This window comes from Onychomys torridus, chromosome 7 (genome assembly GCF_903995425.1).
Source record: "Onychomys torridus chromosome 7, mOncTor1.1, whole genome shotgun sequence".
NCBI lineage: Eukaryota > Metazoa > Chordata > Mammalia > Rodentia > Cricetidae > Onychomys > Onychomys torridus.
In genome coordinates this window covers 113,921,834-113,934,302 of record NC_050449.1, presented here as the reverse complement: position 1 = coordinate 113,934,302, position 12,469 = coordinate 113,921,834, and the positions used below count along the sequence as shown (strand labels likewise).

The window sequence follows — 12,469 nt, the reverse complement described above, 5'->3', positions numbered from 1 at the left end:
ACACACCTGCCTTCCCGCTCCCAGGCCATACGTGGTAGTGAGTCCTCACAGCTATGTGGGACCAGGCACTTCTCTGCCGAGACCCATCTGCTGTCATTTCTCCATCCCCACTGCTCAGTGGCGTCCTTGCCTGTGATGGAGGTGAGTCCTGGGTGGGACTGTGTAAAACTAGACCATCTGTCCTTGATCCTAAGAGTCATCCCAGGCTTTTCCCATAACCTGGGACTCAGACCACTGGGAAAGATGGGGTGTGTCAGTATCCAATGCATAAAATACACTGGGACCTCTCCTACCCCTTCCTCTCGTCTGCTACAAGAACTCTGCTCAGTTCCTGCTACGGGTGCTCGGCTAGTGCGCCTAGGAGGGGTTGGCTGGGGTAAGCACTGGACTGGCAGAGAAATGAAAGGAAATGACCCGGCAAGCTTCCCTCCACATCTGGTTTCACAGCACACCATGCGCTTAGCCTTTTCTTTCCTCGTAGCTGAAAACCAGGAACTTGATGTCTTTCTTTCCTGGTTCTTGTATTGACCTCTTCAGGGTCATTTGTCCTCGAGTTAAACATCTGGGCTGCAGGTAGGACATGAATTTGAGAGAGGTGGGGAGATGGAAGTGGATGTGGGAGAAGTTATGGAGTCGCTAGTGAATATGATTAAAATATATTGTATGAAATTCTCAAAGGATTGAGGGTTTTTTTGTTGTTGTTTTGTTTAAGATACAGACATGTGGCCCATCTCAGAGGGTCCCCTGTGCCATCCAAAAAGCATACTGACTTAACATGAGCGTTTCTTTCCCCTCTAGGTGCAGGTTGGCAGGGGATTCCTGTTCCACACTTAGAGGCTCTGATAATGAGCCCTCTCTCCTTGCATCAGTATATGGCTTAGTGTTTAATGAGGGAAGAGAGGAGCCCAGGGCAGCACCAGGGTGGCACCAGGACCCCCGCCATCCTCCCCATGGTTGCTCTCTGTATGGTTTTAGATGGTTTAGCTGTCCCCCATCGGTCTGTGGGTTTGAACACTTGGTCCCCAGCTTGTGGCTGTTTGGAGAAGTTGTGAAGGAGCCTTTGGCATGTGATGCCTCGCTGGAGGAAGTATGTCGCTGGGGACTGGCCTTGCGGCTTGCTAGCCCAGCCTTGATCCTCACCTGCCAGCACAGTGTGGCCAGATGTCCCCTACACTGCTGCCACTACTCATCCCTGCTATGATGGACAGATTGTGTTCTCTTGAGGTACAAGCTACAATAAGCTCGCCCCACCTTAAACTGCTTCCTGTCTCTGCTCAAACATACTCTGCCCCTCCCTGTTCCCTCTGCTCAAGTAAACGTCCCTGTCTCAGATCTCACATGGGAAAGCCAATGTCCCTCCCTGGAGAGGCCTTCGGGTACTGTTAATCTGAAGTAGCCCTCACATCAATCCTCTGCTTGGCTCCTGTCGTTCTGTGGGTACATCTACTGTCCCTCCTCACGGTTTAAAAGGTAAAGGCCCCCAAACAGTTAAGTGGCTCCCCCAGGGTCAGCACTACCAAATGATTGGACCTGATGTTCATGAAGCCATGCCCCCACAGTGTCCCTGACTAGCATTCATGCCATACCCCCAAATGTTCTCCAGTGTCCCTAACACCCATGAAGCCCCACCCCCATTGTCCCTAACACCCACGAAGCCACACCCCCATTGTCCCTGACACTCATGATGCCACACCCCCTATGTCTCTAACACCCACGAAGCCACACCCCCATTGTCTCTAACACCCACGAAGCCACACCCCCATTGTCCCTGACACTCATGAAGCCACACCCCCATTGTCCCTGACACTCATGATGCCACACCCCCTATGTCTCTAACACTCATGACACCAGGCCCCCAGTGTTTACCTTAGTGAGTTTATCCTTTCCACCTCACACTTCCTCTATCTCACTTTTAAGTCTTTTGGCAAAACTCTATGCAATGAAACTCAACACTACCTGTCCGGTGACTCTCTGTGAGAGTCTTTATATAAAAGTTTTTGTTCATTCTATGCTTTGATTACAAAAGATGAGAACCAACTCTGACCAACTGGGGGACTGGCTTATAGAAGTGTGTGTTCACCATGTGTATACAATGGAGCAGCATGCAGTCCTGAAAAGTGTGTCAGTGTTGGGAAAGGATGGGAGGGAGACAGTATGTGAAGTATATGCCTTTCATTTACTGTCCCCAAAGAGCCAAACACCCCCAACTCTTTGAAGAGGGTAATCTCCTGAGTGAAAAGATATGTACCAAGGTGGAGATGGCTTAGGTGAAGAGCACTTGCTGCTCTTGCAGAGGCCCTGAGTTCAGGGGCTCACAATTACCTGTGACTCCAGCTCTAGGGGACTCACTGCCCTCTTCTGGCCTCTAAGGGCAACTACATTCAGGTGCGCATATCCACACACAGGCACACAAAGAGATAGACCAAAGTCTCCAGCCTTTGAGCTTGTTTTATTGATATTCATTAGCGAATAAATTTTCTTGTTGATCTTGATGCATTACAACACACTTTTTGGTCGTGGTTGCTTGATGTTGCTCACCAGTTTACTAACTACACTAAGTATCACAACCTCTAACATGCCAGTTTTCACACTGGTGTTCCCAGCGCAGATGGGTGGCTCCTCTGAATATATGGATGGTCCGTTCAAAGGCATGGTTGTCACCCTCCTTTGCTGTTCTACCTCCTGCTTTCAAATACATTCAAATAGAAAGGTAAGTTACCGGAGTGACCGCACACCCACGAGAGGCAGGAGAACTGACGAACCAGCACTCTCGTGTTTGGAGAATAGTTTGAAATAGCGGGACTGAAGCTTGCTGCTTGGGGACCTTCTCAGAGCATCCTTGGTGGATATATGGTGACCCTCACTCCATCCAAGGACACATCTTTTGCTGGGGGGAGGGTCCATGTGATAATTTCTTGTACACAGGCTGCTACCTTTCCAGATGTCTGGGGCAGGTGATCATGTGACACACAGATGGACAGTCATATTCAGACAAAGGTAAATAAATATTATACCTGGGGTGGGATCTCTCTCTCTCTCTCTTTCTCTCTCTCTCTCTCTCTCACACACACACACACACACACACACACACACACACACACACACACACTCTGGCTGGAACTGGAAGGGGGAGGCATCTGATTAAAATACAGCACACATACATAATAAATAAAACTCTGTAACTGAGGGATGACAGAAACAGGCCCAGGCTCATCCTCCCATTCATAAGCACCTCTGAGTTTCCCTATGGGCAGAAATGGGTGAGGAGTCAAAGGGCTTGGGGGATGGGAGGAAACTATTCCTGTTTTGAAACAAGGATAAAAAAATGTGGAGTACGCCTTTAATCCCAGCACTGAGGAGGCAGAGACAGGTGGATCTCTGTGAGTTCAAGGCCAGCCTGGTCTATAGAGGAAGCTCCAGGACAGGGAAGGATACACAGAGAAACCTTGTCTCAAACAAACAAACAAACAGCCACTAAATGCTTACAGAGCTCAACCATGCTACCTGAGCTCCCTTCAGAGGAGAGGCGCCAGCAGCCATCAAACCTGGCCAACCTTGACCCAGGGTGCAATGAGGTGCTGGGGACTCGCCCCTTTTCTCCACTGTGTATAGATTTGACAATCTTGTCCCCTATCCCTTTGATCCTACTGTTACAGCGATAACTGGTCATCCATCAACCTGGCTGTGACACTGGGTCCCAGAAATCAGCTATGTTATCAGCAAGTTAGTGTGTATGTCATTTGCATCTTGGTGTCATAGAACCACCAAGAGAAATTATCAGTACTGAGACTTCCCTGCTAATAAAATTTTTTAAAAATGAAAAAAATCAATCACACAGAACATAGAGGAACTGCCTGATGGTGTGTAAATACATTCTTTTCAGGTCAGGCTCTGAGCCTGTCAGCTGATGACAGACACGGGGTGACTTCAGGTCACACCCCGAGAACGGACAATCCATCAGAGCAGATCTTGATGAAGTTGGACCACCTACAGCAGAAGGATAGCTCTCTGATGGTGAGCAGCACTGTTGGCTGCCAAGGTGGGCAAGGAGGCCAGCGACACCCAGGGTGAGGCTGCATTGTGACCTGCGCCATGTGCAGCTATGGTGTGCAACCCGACAGTCTTATGCAGGATTCACCAAATTCCTATCCATGGGATAAGAACACCGTTGGGAATTTCAGTGCTTCTTAAAAGTAAAGAAGAAAGGATGCCACCTTCCCCCAGGTGAGCTCAGGTGACATCATGAGAGTATAACCTTGTAGGGCTATCCCTTCCTGCACAGTGGAAGAGAGCAGGCGCAAGGTTCCCAAGGCCTGTGTACACACCGTGTGGAGTTCTACTCTCCCCCCACGAGGCACAAGGTTGATTTGTCTAGCTCAGGAGAAGTAGACCTCCGAGAGGAAAGGGTATGAGTGCTCTGTGGGGGACAGGAGGCGAGGAGCAGATAGAGAAAAACGCTGGTCTCCTGGAGGGCAGCGATCCCTGGCCTCACCGCAAGCTAGTCTGTTTGGGGAGCTTAGCACCCATTAAGATGCCCGAGGTGAGGATCACGGGGGCTCTCATCTGCACACTGGACCCAACCATGGTGGGGAAGCTGCGATTCCGTCGGATGCCACTGGGGCACCCCAGAGGCAGGCCCTCGGGCACCAGGCCCCCAGGAACAAGAGCCTGTGCTGGCCCTGTGGCTCCACAGAGGAGAGGTCCCTGATCCTCAGTCAAGGTGGGAATATGTGCTCGTCCTGAGTTCACCACTCTGGCCACCCCAAACCTTCTAACTTTGTCCACAAGGTTGAGGTTGGAGACAGACACGTCTGTCTGGCTCTCGCTGCTTCTCACGTGTTTCTTTTCCCTCACCTCCCTCAGGATGGAGCTGGCAGGCTTGGAGGCCAGGAAGTTGTTGTAGGGAGGGCTCGTGCACTTGAACTCGAAGGAGGGCGGGGAGGCCACGGGTGTCTGCATAGGAGAGTTTGGTGGGGTAGATGGGATCACAGCCATCCTAGGGGTGTAGGAGTGGAGGAGGGAGCCCCTGCCGGCTCTGTCCCAACTCTGGGGGTCGTACACAGCCGCCGAGATGCCTCGTTCCTTCAGTAACCATACCAGTCCCAGGGATGTGCTCATGGTGGTTGTGGACTCGCGGATATTTGTGAAGGACTCTGCCAGGCTCAGTCTCCGGGGGGTGCATGGTGTGGCCACTGGTGTGGATTTCAAGTGGCTAGTGCTGCTACAAGCCGGAGCAGGGGCTGAGTTAAGGCTGAAAGAAAATGGGGTCTGGTCACTCATCAGAAAGACCATAGGCACCTTTGTAAGGATCAGTGGCCCTGCCTCCTGCAGAGTGCACAGAAGGAGTATGGGGTAAGAGAGGGACCCCAGGGCCCTCAGGTGCTCTGTCTGCATCTGCTCCTTATTTCTTAGGGGTGGTTCCCCTTACACAAGACTGTGCTTCAATTAACAGGAAGCTGCACATGGTCCCCTTTGCTCATTCCTGGCAGGGGCATACAGAGCCCTCTCCTCTGGGCAAAGGATGTAGGCTCCACGGTCAGTTGTTAGCCTGCTCAGTGTCACACTGGGCAGTAAGTGGACAATCCTAGATTTGATTCCACACATGAAGTGGCCCCACAGGGCAGGAAGCAGACCCTTCAACAACCAAATTACCCAAAATATTTCTTTTCTCAAACCTTGATCTTCATGAGATCAAATCAGAGCTATGCTATAGGAGCAGCAAAAATGGCCACACACAGCATTCACCCCTCTACCCTGCTGTTCTCGCTTGTTCTTCCCTGGGATACAGTGGGGTGGCAAGGGCAGAGGACAAAGCCACAGTCACATGATCCGTCTGTCTAGGCTCTGCAATGTTCAAAGCCCACAGAGTGTTTGACACTGAATGACTGCAGCAGGGAGCTCTGCCCATTCACCATGGCCTGTTGATTGGAGGCTTTGAGGTCACAGCATCTGTTGTCCAGCTGGGAAAGCTCCATGATGCAGGGGAGCAGGGAGAAGCAGCACTCTGTGCTCACAAAGCTGGTTTTCAGGGAGCTCTGCCCTGCTTCTGAGTGCAGGCAAACAAAAGAGAATCTGCTACCACCACCTTGTGGGACCCATGTCAGTGGTTGCCTGCTCTAGGCTTTAGCTGGAGTGGTCAGCTTCCCTAGCAACAGGCCAGCTGAGTGGTCCCCAGGACTTAGGCATAGCAACCTCTCCCCAGGAGGCCCAGGTACCTTGGGCAGGTACCAGCTAGAAGAAGAGGAACAGAGCCCATTCTGGAGAAGGGGCCCTCCTCTCTGGAGAGAGACAACTCAAAGGCAAGTCCCAGCTGGAGGTGCCGTAAGGCCCCACCTGCAGATGGTCTCCCCAGAGGTGTGGGCGCAGCGTGGAGTCGTGGAACAGCTCATCCCACACTGAGTGAGCTCCCCTCACTCGGGAGGGGAGACCCTGGAAAGCTGGAGCACTTGGAGACCACAGCAACTTCTGGGACTGAAGAGGTGAGGGTGCAAAAGGCACAGGGAAGGTTTCTACAGATGCTGACTGTTTCTAGAAGGTACGAATGTTCTAGGCTAGAAGGCTTATTGACACAGTCAGCCCAGCAAGGTCTTCAGGGGTTTGGGGTCCACTGCACTTCTTCCCAACTCAAGCAAGACTTACTCCTCACTTACTCCTCACTTCCAAGGCTTTCCTGGTCACCAGTGTGGCCACATGGGACTTGCAGGGGAAGACATACTCAGGGGCAGTCTGAGGCCTATAGCTTCAGCCAAAAATACACTCAGTTTTACAAGGGACACCCTGTGACTTTAAAAATATATATATTTTTTCTAAACAAAGTCAGGCCTGGAAGCCAGCATCTCCCAGGGAAGCAAGGGAGACAGACAGAAAGCAGAAATTGAGGGATCCCATCGGGTGAGACCTGTGGTTAGGCCTTCATTAGTGTCGACACTCAGCTGGTCTGGGGTTTAGCTGGATTAGAAGTAATGATGGTCACGTCCATGTTAACCAGGCACAACCACAGAGACACATCAAAGCCTTTGTCCCCAGGTTAGTGGCAGCCACACTTGCACACACAGCTCCTTCGGCGTGGCCCTGCAGGAGCAGGCCCCATTGGCCGTGTGCTCACCCCCTGCCTTGCCCGTGGGCTCAGACTCTCTGCCCTACATGTCCTCTCAGTTCAACAGGGCATATGGTTGCTTCGCCGTCATCCTCACAAGACCTGTGGAGAATTATCCATAGTTTAAGGTGCTCCGTGGGATGCTCTCTGAGCTGGCCCTTTTCACCTCCCTCCCTGACACCATCCATTAATTCTGCGATCTTGTTTGACTGCGCCACACAAAAAGGGGTGTCACTCTCCTGTGTTGTGGGGTCCATTCTCCTGTCTCCCTGTAAGGCAGGGAGGGGAGCCATATGGCTGAAATCAAGTCAGACAGACCAACACCTCTGCAGATAGTGTGCCAGAGGGAAACAAGCCAGAGTGGGCATGTGACTCCACTGCAGTTTTTTCACGCTGCCCATTATAGTTTGGCTGTGATGAACAGTTCCTGGAGTCAGCTCCAGGGATGTGTGGGCTTCCACAGTGCTCAGTAACTCTACCATGAAAGAACTCCACGCTCCATTGGCAAGCTTTGGGACTCATCCCCAGGGCTTGCGGAAATGCTGGCTTCAGTCAGGAAAGGAAAGTCCTAAAAATCCACACTGTGGACAGTGATCTGAACAAACAAGGTTCAGAAAGCAAGACAGGAGATCCACCTGCCTCTGCCTCCAGAGTACTGGGATTTAAGGTGTGTGCACCACCAGACCCGGCTCTTGACTTCCACCACCACACTTTGTGAGAAAGGCCATTCCCCAACTTGTCCTGCTCCCATCCACCCCGGAGCCATGGTCCCTTACCTTGGCGTGACCCGCGTGAGCTCGTCTGAAGGGTGCAGGATGCGGCAGGTGGTGAAGGTGAAAGTGGAGTTGGTCTGTGACATGCATTTCCCCGGATAGTGAGCTGGATTGGGACAGGAAGAGAACAAACACATTCCTTGCATCCAAATAAACCACAATAAAAGTTAAAATACAGCATGACCCTCCACAGACGTGAGAGGCGATGGGCTACCTTGTGAACTGGATCTGGGCAAGGAAGTCAAGACACTGATGTTCTGGACTGAAGGTGGTCCCTCAAAAATAACCATGTTTTTGAGCACTGGTCTGCAGAGCATCGAATCCCAGCTTCCGGCCCAATCCAGACAGGGTTCCTCATCAGAGTTCTGGACCAGTAGTGGATCCAGTTCCCAGGGGGTGGGGGAGGGCCAATGGGCCTTCATGGATAAATTTAGTTTTCCACCTCAGAGCTCAGATCTGCTCGCTTTCAGCATTGTTTGCCGTGTATTTCTTTTCACTGACAAGCAGGTGCCAATGCCCTGCCCAGAGGGAGGGGTGGAGTGGGCAGGGAGAGGTGCTTGGTACCTGGAAGCAGGGCAGGGTTCACGAAGCTCCCTTTTCTGTTCACACAAAAAGGGGCTCAGGGAAATTGGCTCCACTACTGTCCGCCTGCGATGGTCATGGTAAGAGACGGCCTTGGCAACCCCAACAACAACGTCCAGGAGCTCCAGAACCCAGTCTGGTCTGACACACCTATCCCTGCCCCACGCTCATGTAGCCTTCTTTCAGTCTCCAGGATGTCCATTTTACTAGAACTGAAACAAGGTGCTCTCCTCTGACTGCTCTACACGTTGTTGTTAGGGCAGCTGATGACCAAGGCTGGAGCCAAGCAAATCATGGGGTGGAAGGAGCATGCACCAGAAGCCAGCCAAGGATCAGAGAGGGAGTCTCCCAAGACATCGTGATTGTCAAGGTTGTCCGAACTCATAACTTGAGTATTGGTGGGGAAAGAGAAAAACAAGTGTGTGTGGGGGGGGGCATCAAAACATATGCATGATGAAGTCATAAGAGGAGCACCCATCCCATTGCCTCGCCCTGCAGCAGTTCAGCCCCCAGACACCTCCTGGAAACTCAAAGGCTATGAAGATTCAAACTACTAGAATCTTCTTGTGGTAAGTTTTCTCTTGGGTTTGAAAAGGAAAAAAAAAAAAGAATCTGGCTGTGCCTTAAAAGAAACCAGAAACCAAATGAAGCAAACACAAGTAAAAAATAATAATAATAAGGGGTGGGGATGGGTTGGAGACACAGATCGGAGCAGGGGGACAACTCCAGAGCACAAAAATAGTGGCGATGGCTAGAAGAGAAGGGCACAGGCAGTGTGTGGGCAGCATGCCCCCGCTCTGTGTCTGGGAGGGCCCAGGGACACCGGGGTGGCAGCTAGCGTCAGGACCTCCAGCAGAGTGGGAAGCACAGAAGGAGACACAGCAAATGAAACAGAAATGGCCTTCCTGGGGCTGGAGACGGCTCAGCAGTTAAGAGTATTCTTCCAGAGGACCTGGGTTCAATTCCCAGCACCCACATGGCAGCTCACAGCTATCAGTAGCTCCAATTCCGGGCATCCAACACCCTCATGCAGGCAAAACACCAATGCACATAAATTTTAAAAAATAAATAAAAAGAGAAAAAGCAACGGCCTTCGTGAACAATGGCTTTAGTATTGGGTGCAGGCAGTGGCTTCTGAGCTCAGGTAACTGAGAACATGCTGCGGAAAATGGATCAAGCTATGAAGACAGGGCATCCAAACAATCACAAGTCTTGGACAGCGACAAAGTCCACGAAAAAGAACACTAGGAAGCCTGAGAGGAGGGTTATTGAGGAAAGACAGACAGGGAAAGGAGTAAATAGATCATTAAGACAAAATGGTAGTAGGAGGAAAATAAATAACCAAGGCCAGGTGGGATTAAATTTAGAAGTGCAGCTCCATCTGAACATGTGGCCAGAATGTGCAACTGCCCTCCCCAGCCCATTAGGTGTACAGACTCCAAGAAGAACGTTTTAGAGATGGAGTTGAATCAACAGAAGTAAAACCCATCACATCCAAATGGGTTTGGGAGATAAGAAAAGGCTGCTAAAAATTCATGTCCCCACTCCCCAGGAGCAACAGACAGCTTTGAAGACCAAGATGACTGATTATCTGAAGAGCCAAAGCCAGGGATTCGGCCCCTCCACAATACCACGGGGATGTCTCGGACTCTCGGTGTCACCACGGACTGCCGGGACGCAGCTGCGCCTCCCTTCCTTGGGACATAATATATAGAGACAGTGAGTTCCCCAGGAAGGGCTCTCCAGAGCTCTCCTGTTTGTACTAGAGAAGCAAAACTTTGAGTCCTGACTCTTGGCTTTAGGAAAAGAACAATCCAGACATGAAAACACTCTCAGCAGTTGGGGCTTGGGTTCAAAACTGAAGTTGCCAAGACCACACTGCACACCAAAGCCCAAAGCCCCGCTCAAGTGCAAGTTCAAATTTTGTTTACCTCATAGGCTTCATTTTGAGGTTACAAAGGGCAGGGTTTCTTGGAAGGACTACTCCAACTTCCTGGTGAAGTCCTTATTCTTGTCTCAGCCTGACTGGAGGGCTTCGGGCATCATAGGGGATGGGCAGATGACACACTTGGTCACAGCCAAAGGCTGAGTGGCAGGTTGCAAGCAGGGTCAAGGTTACTGTTCATAACTAAGCAAGCCAGGCACTTCCAGAGGTGGGTCCCTGTGTAGACTTGGGCTTTGTGCTCACTAAGACAACAGTCCACGCTGGGTACCTGACCACATTTTAGATGGAAATGAATTTTTCTTTCATTTAACAACTCTTTATGTTTAGCTGGTCTAGGTTTTGATGCTGATACAAGAACTGGTAAGGTTTAAAATCAGCTAAGCCTTGGCTGTCAGAGACCCACAGGGGTGAAATAAAGATAACTGGTGAACCACACGCTAACACCCGCTATGGCCAGCTGTGGGAGGGTATGGGAAGGTTGAGGCCCACTTTGTTCTTGTTTGTTGGTGTGGCGCCACTGTGTGCTTCTGCTTGGAGTGAAGGCACCTGAGAAAGAACACTACCTGCTTGCCTACGGTGAGGCGGCTAGGACCCATGGTAGGTCATCCCTGACACAGTCCTGTGACTCCAACAGAGTTGGGTGGTAGGGTGGTGGGGAGGGGATGCACATACACCAGGGTGGCTGTTGCCCTGCAGAGTGCTGAAGCCTCCCAGGGCTGTTGCTTCCCCACAGCCCAAAGCTCTCAGAAGAGAAGAGTATGACCAGATGCTCTGCTGAGCTCAAGGGCCTGCAGGGACTTCGAGATGACTGGGGCCGCCCATCTGGGCAGCCACATTTGGACTTAGATTTCATTCAGCTATTTCTTTCACCATCCTCTGGGGAGGGCAAGCTGGATTAACCACTTTCCTCTCAGAACACCCTAGAAGCCAGTGGGCACACGCAGAGGCACTGAAGCCTGTTGCTGCAACTGGAGTCTTGAGGTATAATACAAACCCGGGCTGGCTATTTCACAGACCTTTGAGAATGGGGACACAGTGGCCATTCCACACACTCAGCTCTGTCCTGTTTGTTTTGAGATAGGGGCTCATGCATCCCAGGCTGCCTAGAGCTCACTAGACAGCCTAGGATGACTGTGAACTTCTGATCCTTCTGACGCTACCTCCCAAGTGTGGAGATTATAGGTGTGCACCACCACCCCTGGTTCACAGTCCTGAGGATAGAACCCAGGGCTTTGTGTATGCTAAACAAGTGAACCACATCTTTAGATATGTTTGTTAAAGAGCACATAAATAACGTCTAACAATGTCAAAATCATTTTTTTCAAATGTATATGGAAATCTTAAAAGGGACCCCATCTTTACAGTGCACAGAGTGCCTTCTGTACTCATCTGTGGGAAGTAGGTGCCTGGGGTAAGGAAAGTAAGAAAACCCCCCTTTCCTTGACTTGACCATTTGGGTGTGAAGCTGCTGTCATGTGGTGTGCACTTTCTATGAACTCTTTCTCCTTCCCCACCCTACACACACACACACACACACACACACACACACACACACACACACTTCCAGTAATGGCTACCACATCAACAGTGGTACCCAAGGGTCTTTCCTATCCTCCTTCCCAAAATTGCTGAAAAGCTGCTCTCTTCAAACTGGCTTGAGTCAAGCCCTAAGCACAGGAGCTGGTGTTTGTTTTTACAGAATACCCAGCTGGTAATGGCACTGTCCTGCTTGGGATGGGAAGGCTGCCTTTCCATGAGCCAGAAGAAGGAGGCCAAAGTAATGTTTTAGAGTTCTTCCTAAAGAGACAAACATCAGGGCAGGGAAAGTGTCACAATGTATCAGCACCTGGGAAAGACCATGTATAAAACCGTGCGCCCAATGGCCACATCCATACAAGCACAGAGAGAAGGGTGTTGCACAGTTAACCTGTGCTTTCCTCCATATGGGGATGTAGGTAGAGTTTTCCTGCCTGGCCCACAGTCACTCAGACCCAACCAAGTAAGCACATAGAGACTTCTATTGCTTACAAACTTAGGGCCGTGGCAGGCTTCTTGCTATCTGTTCTTCTATCT

The 12,469-nt window shown here is 50.8% G+C and overlaps 1 protein-coding gene across 7 annotated transcripts in view; it reads right to left on the bottom strand.

The window, feature by feature from the left end:
- Positions 1-4,380: 4,380 nt before the first annotated feature.
- The window catches only part of Trak1 (trafficking kinesin protein 1), a 104,254-nt gene continuing 96,165 nt past the window's right edge, over positions 4,381-12,469 (bottom strand). For all 7 annotated transcript variants that reach the window (XM_036193997.1, XM_036193992.1, XM_036193995.1 and 4 more), the window contains 2 exons: positions 7,873-7,975; positions 4,381-5,251 (listed from right to left, as the gene is read on the bottom strand). In XM_036193997.1, the coding sequence (XP_036049890.1) occupies positions 4,489-5,251; positions 7,873-7,975 (866 nt within the window). In that variant the 3' untranslated portion in view covers positions 4,381-4,488. The remainder of the gene's footprint in view (positions 5,252-7,872; positions 7,976-12,469) is intronic.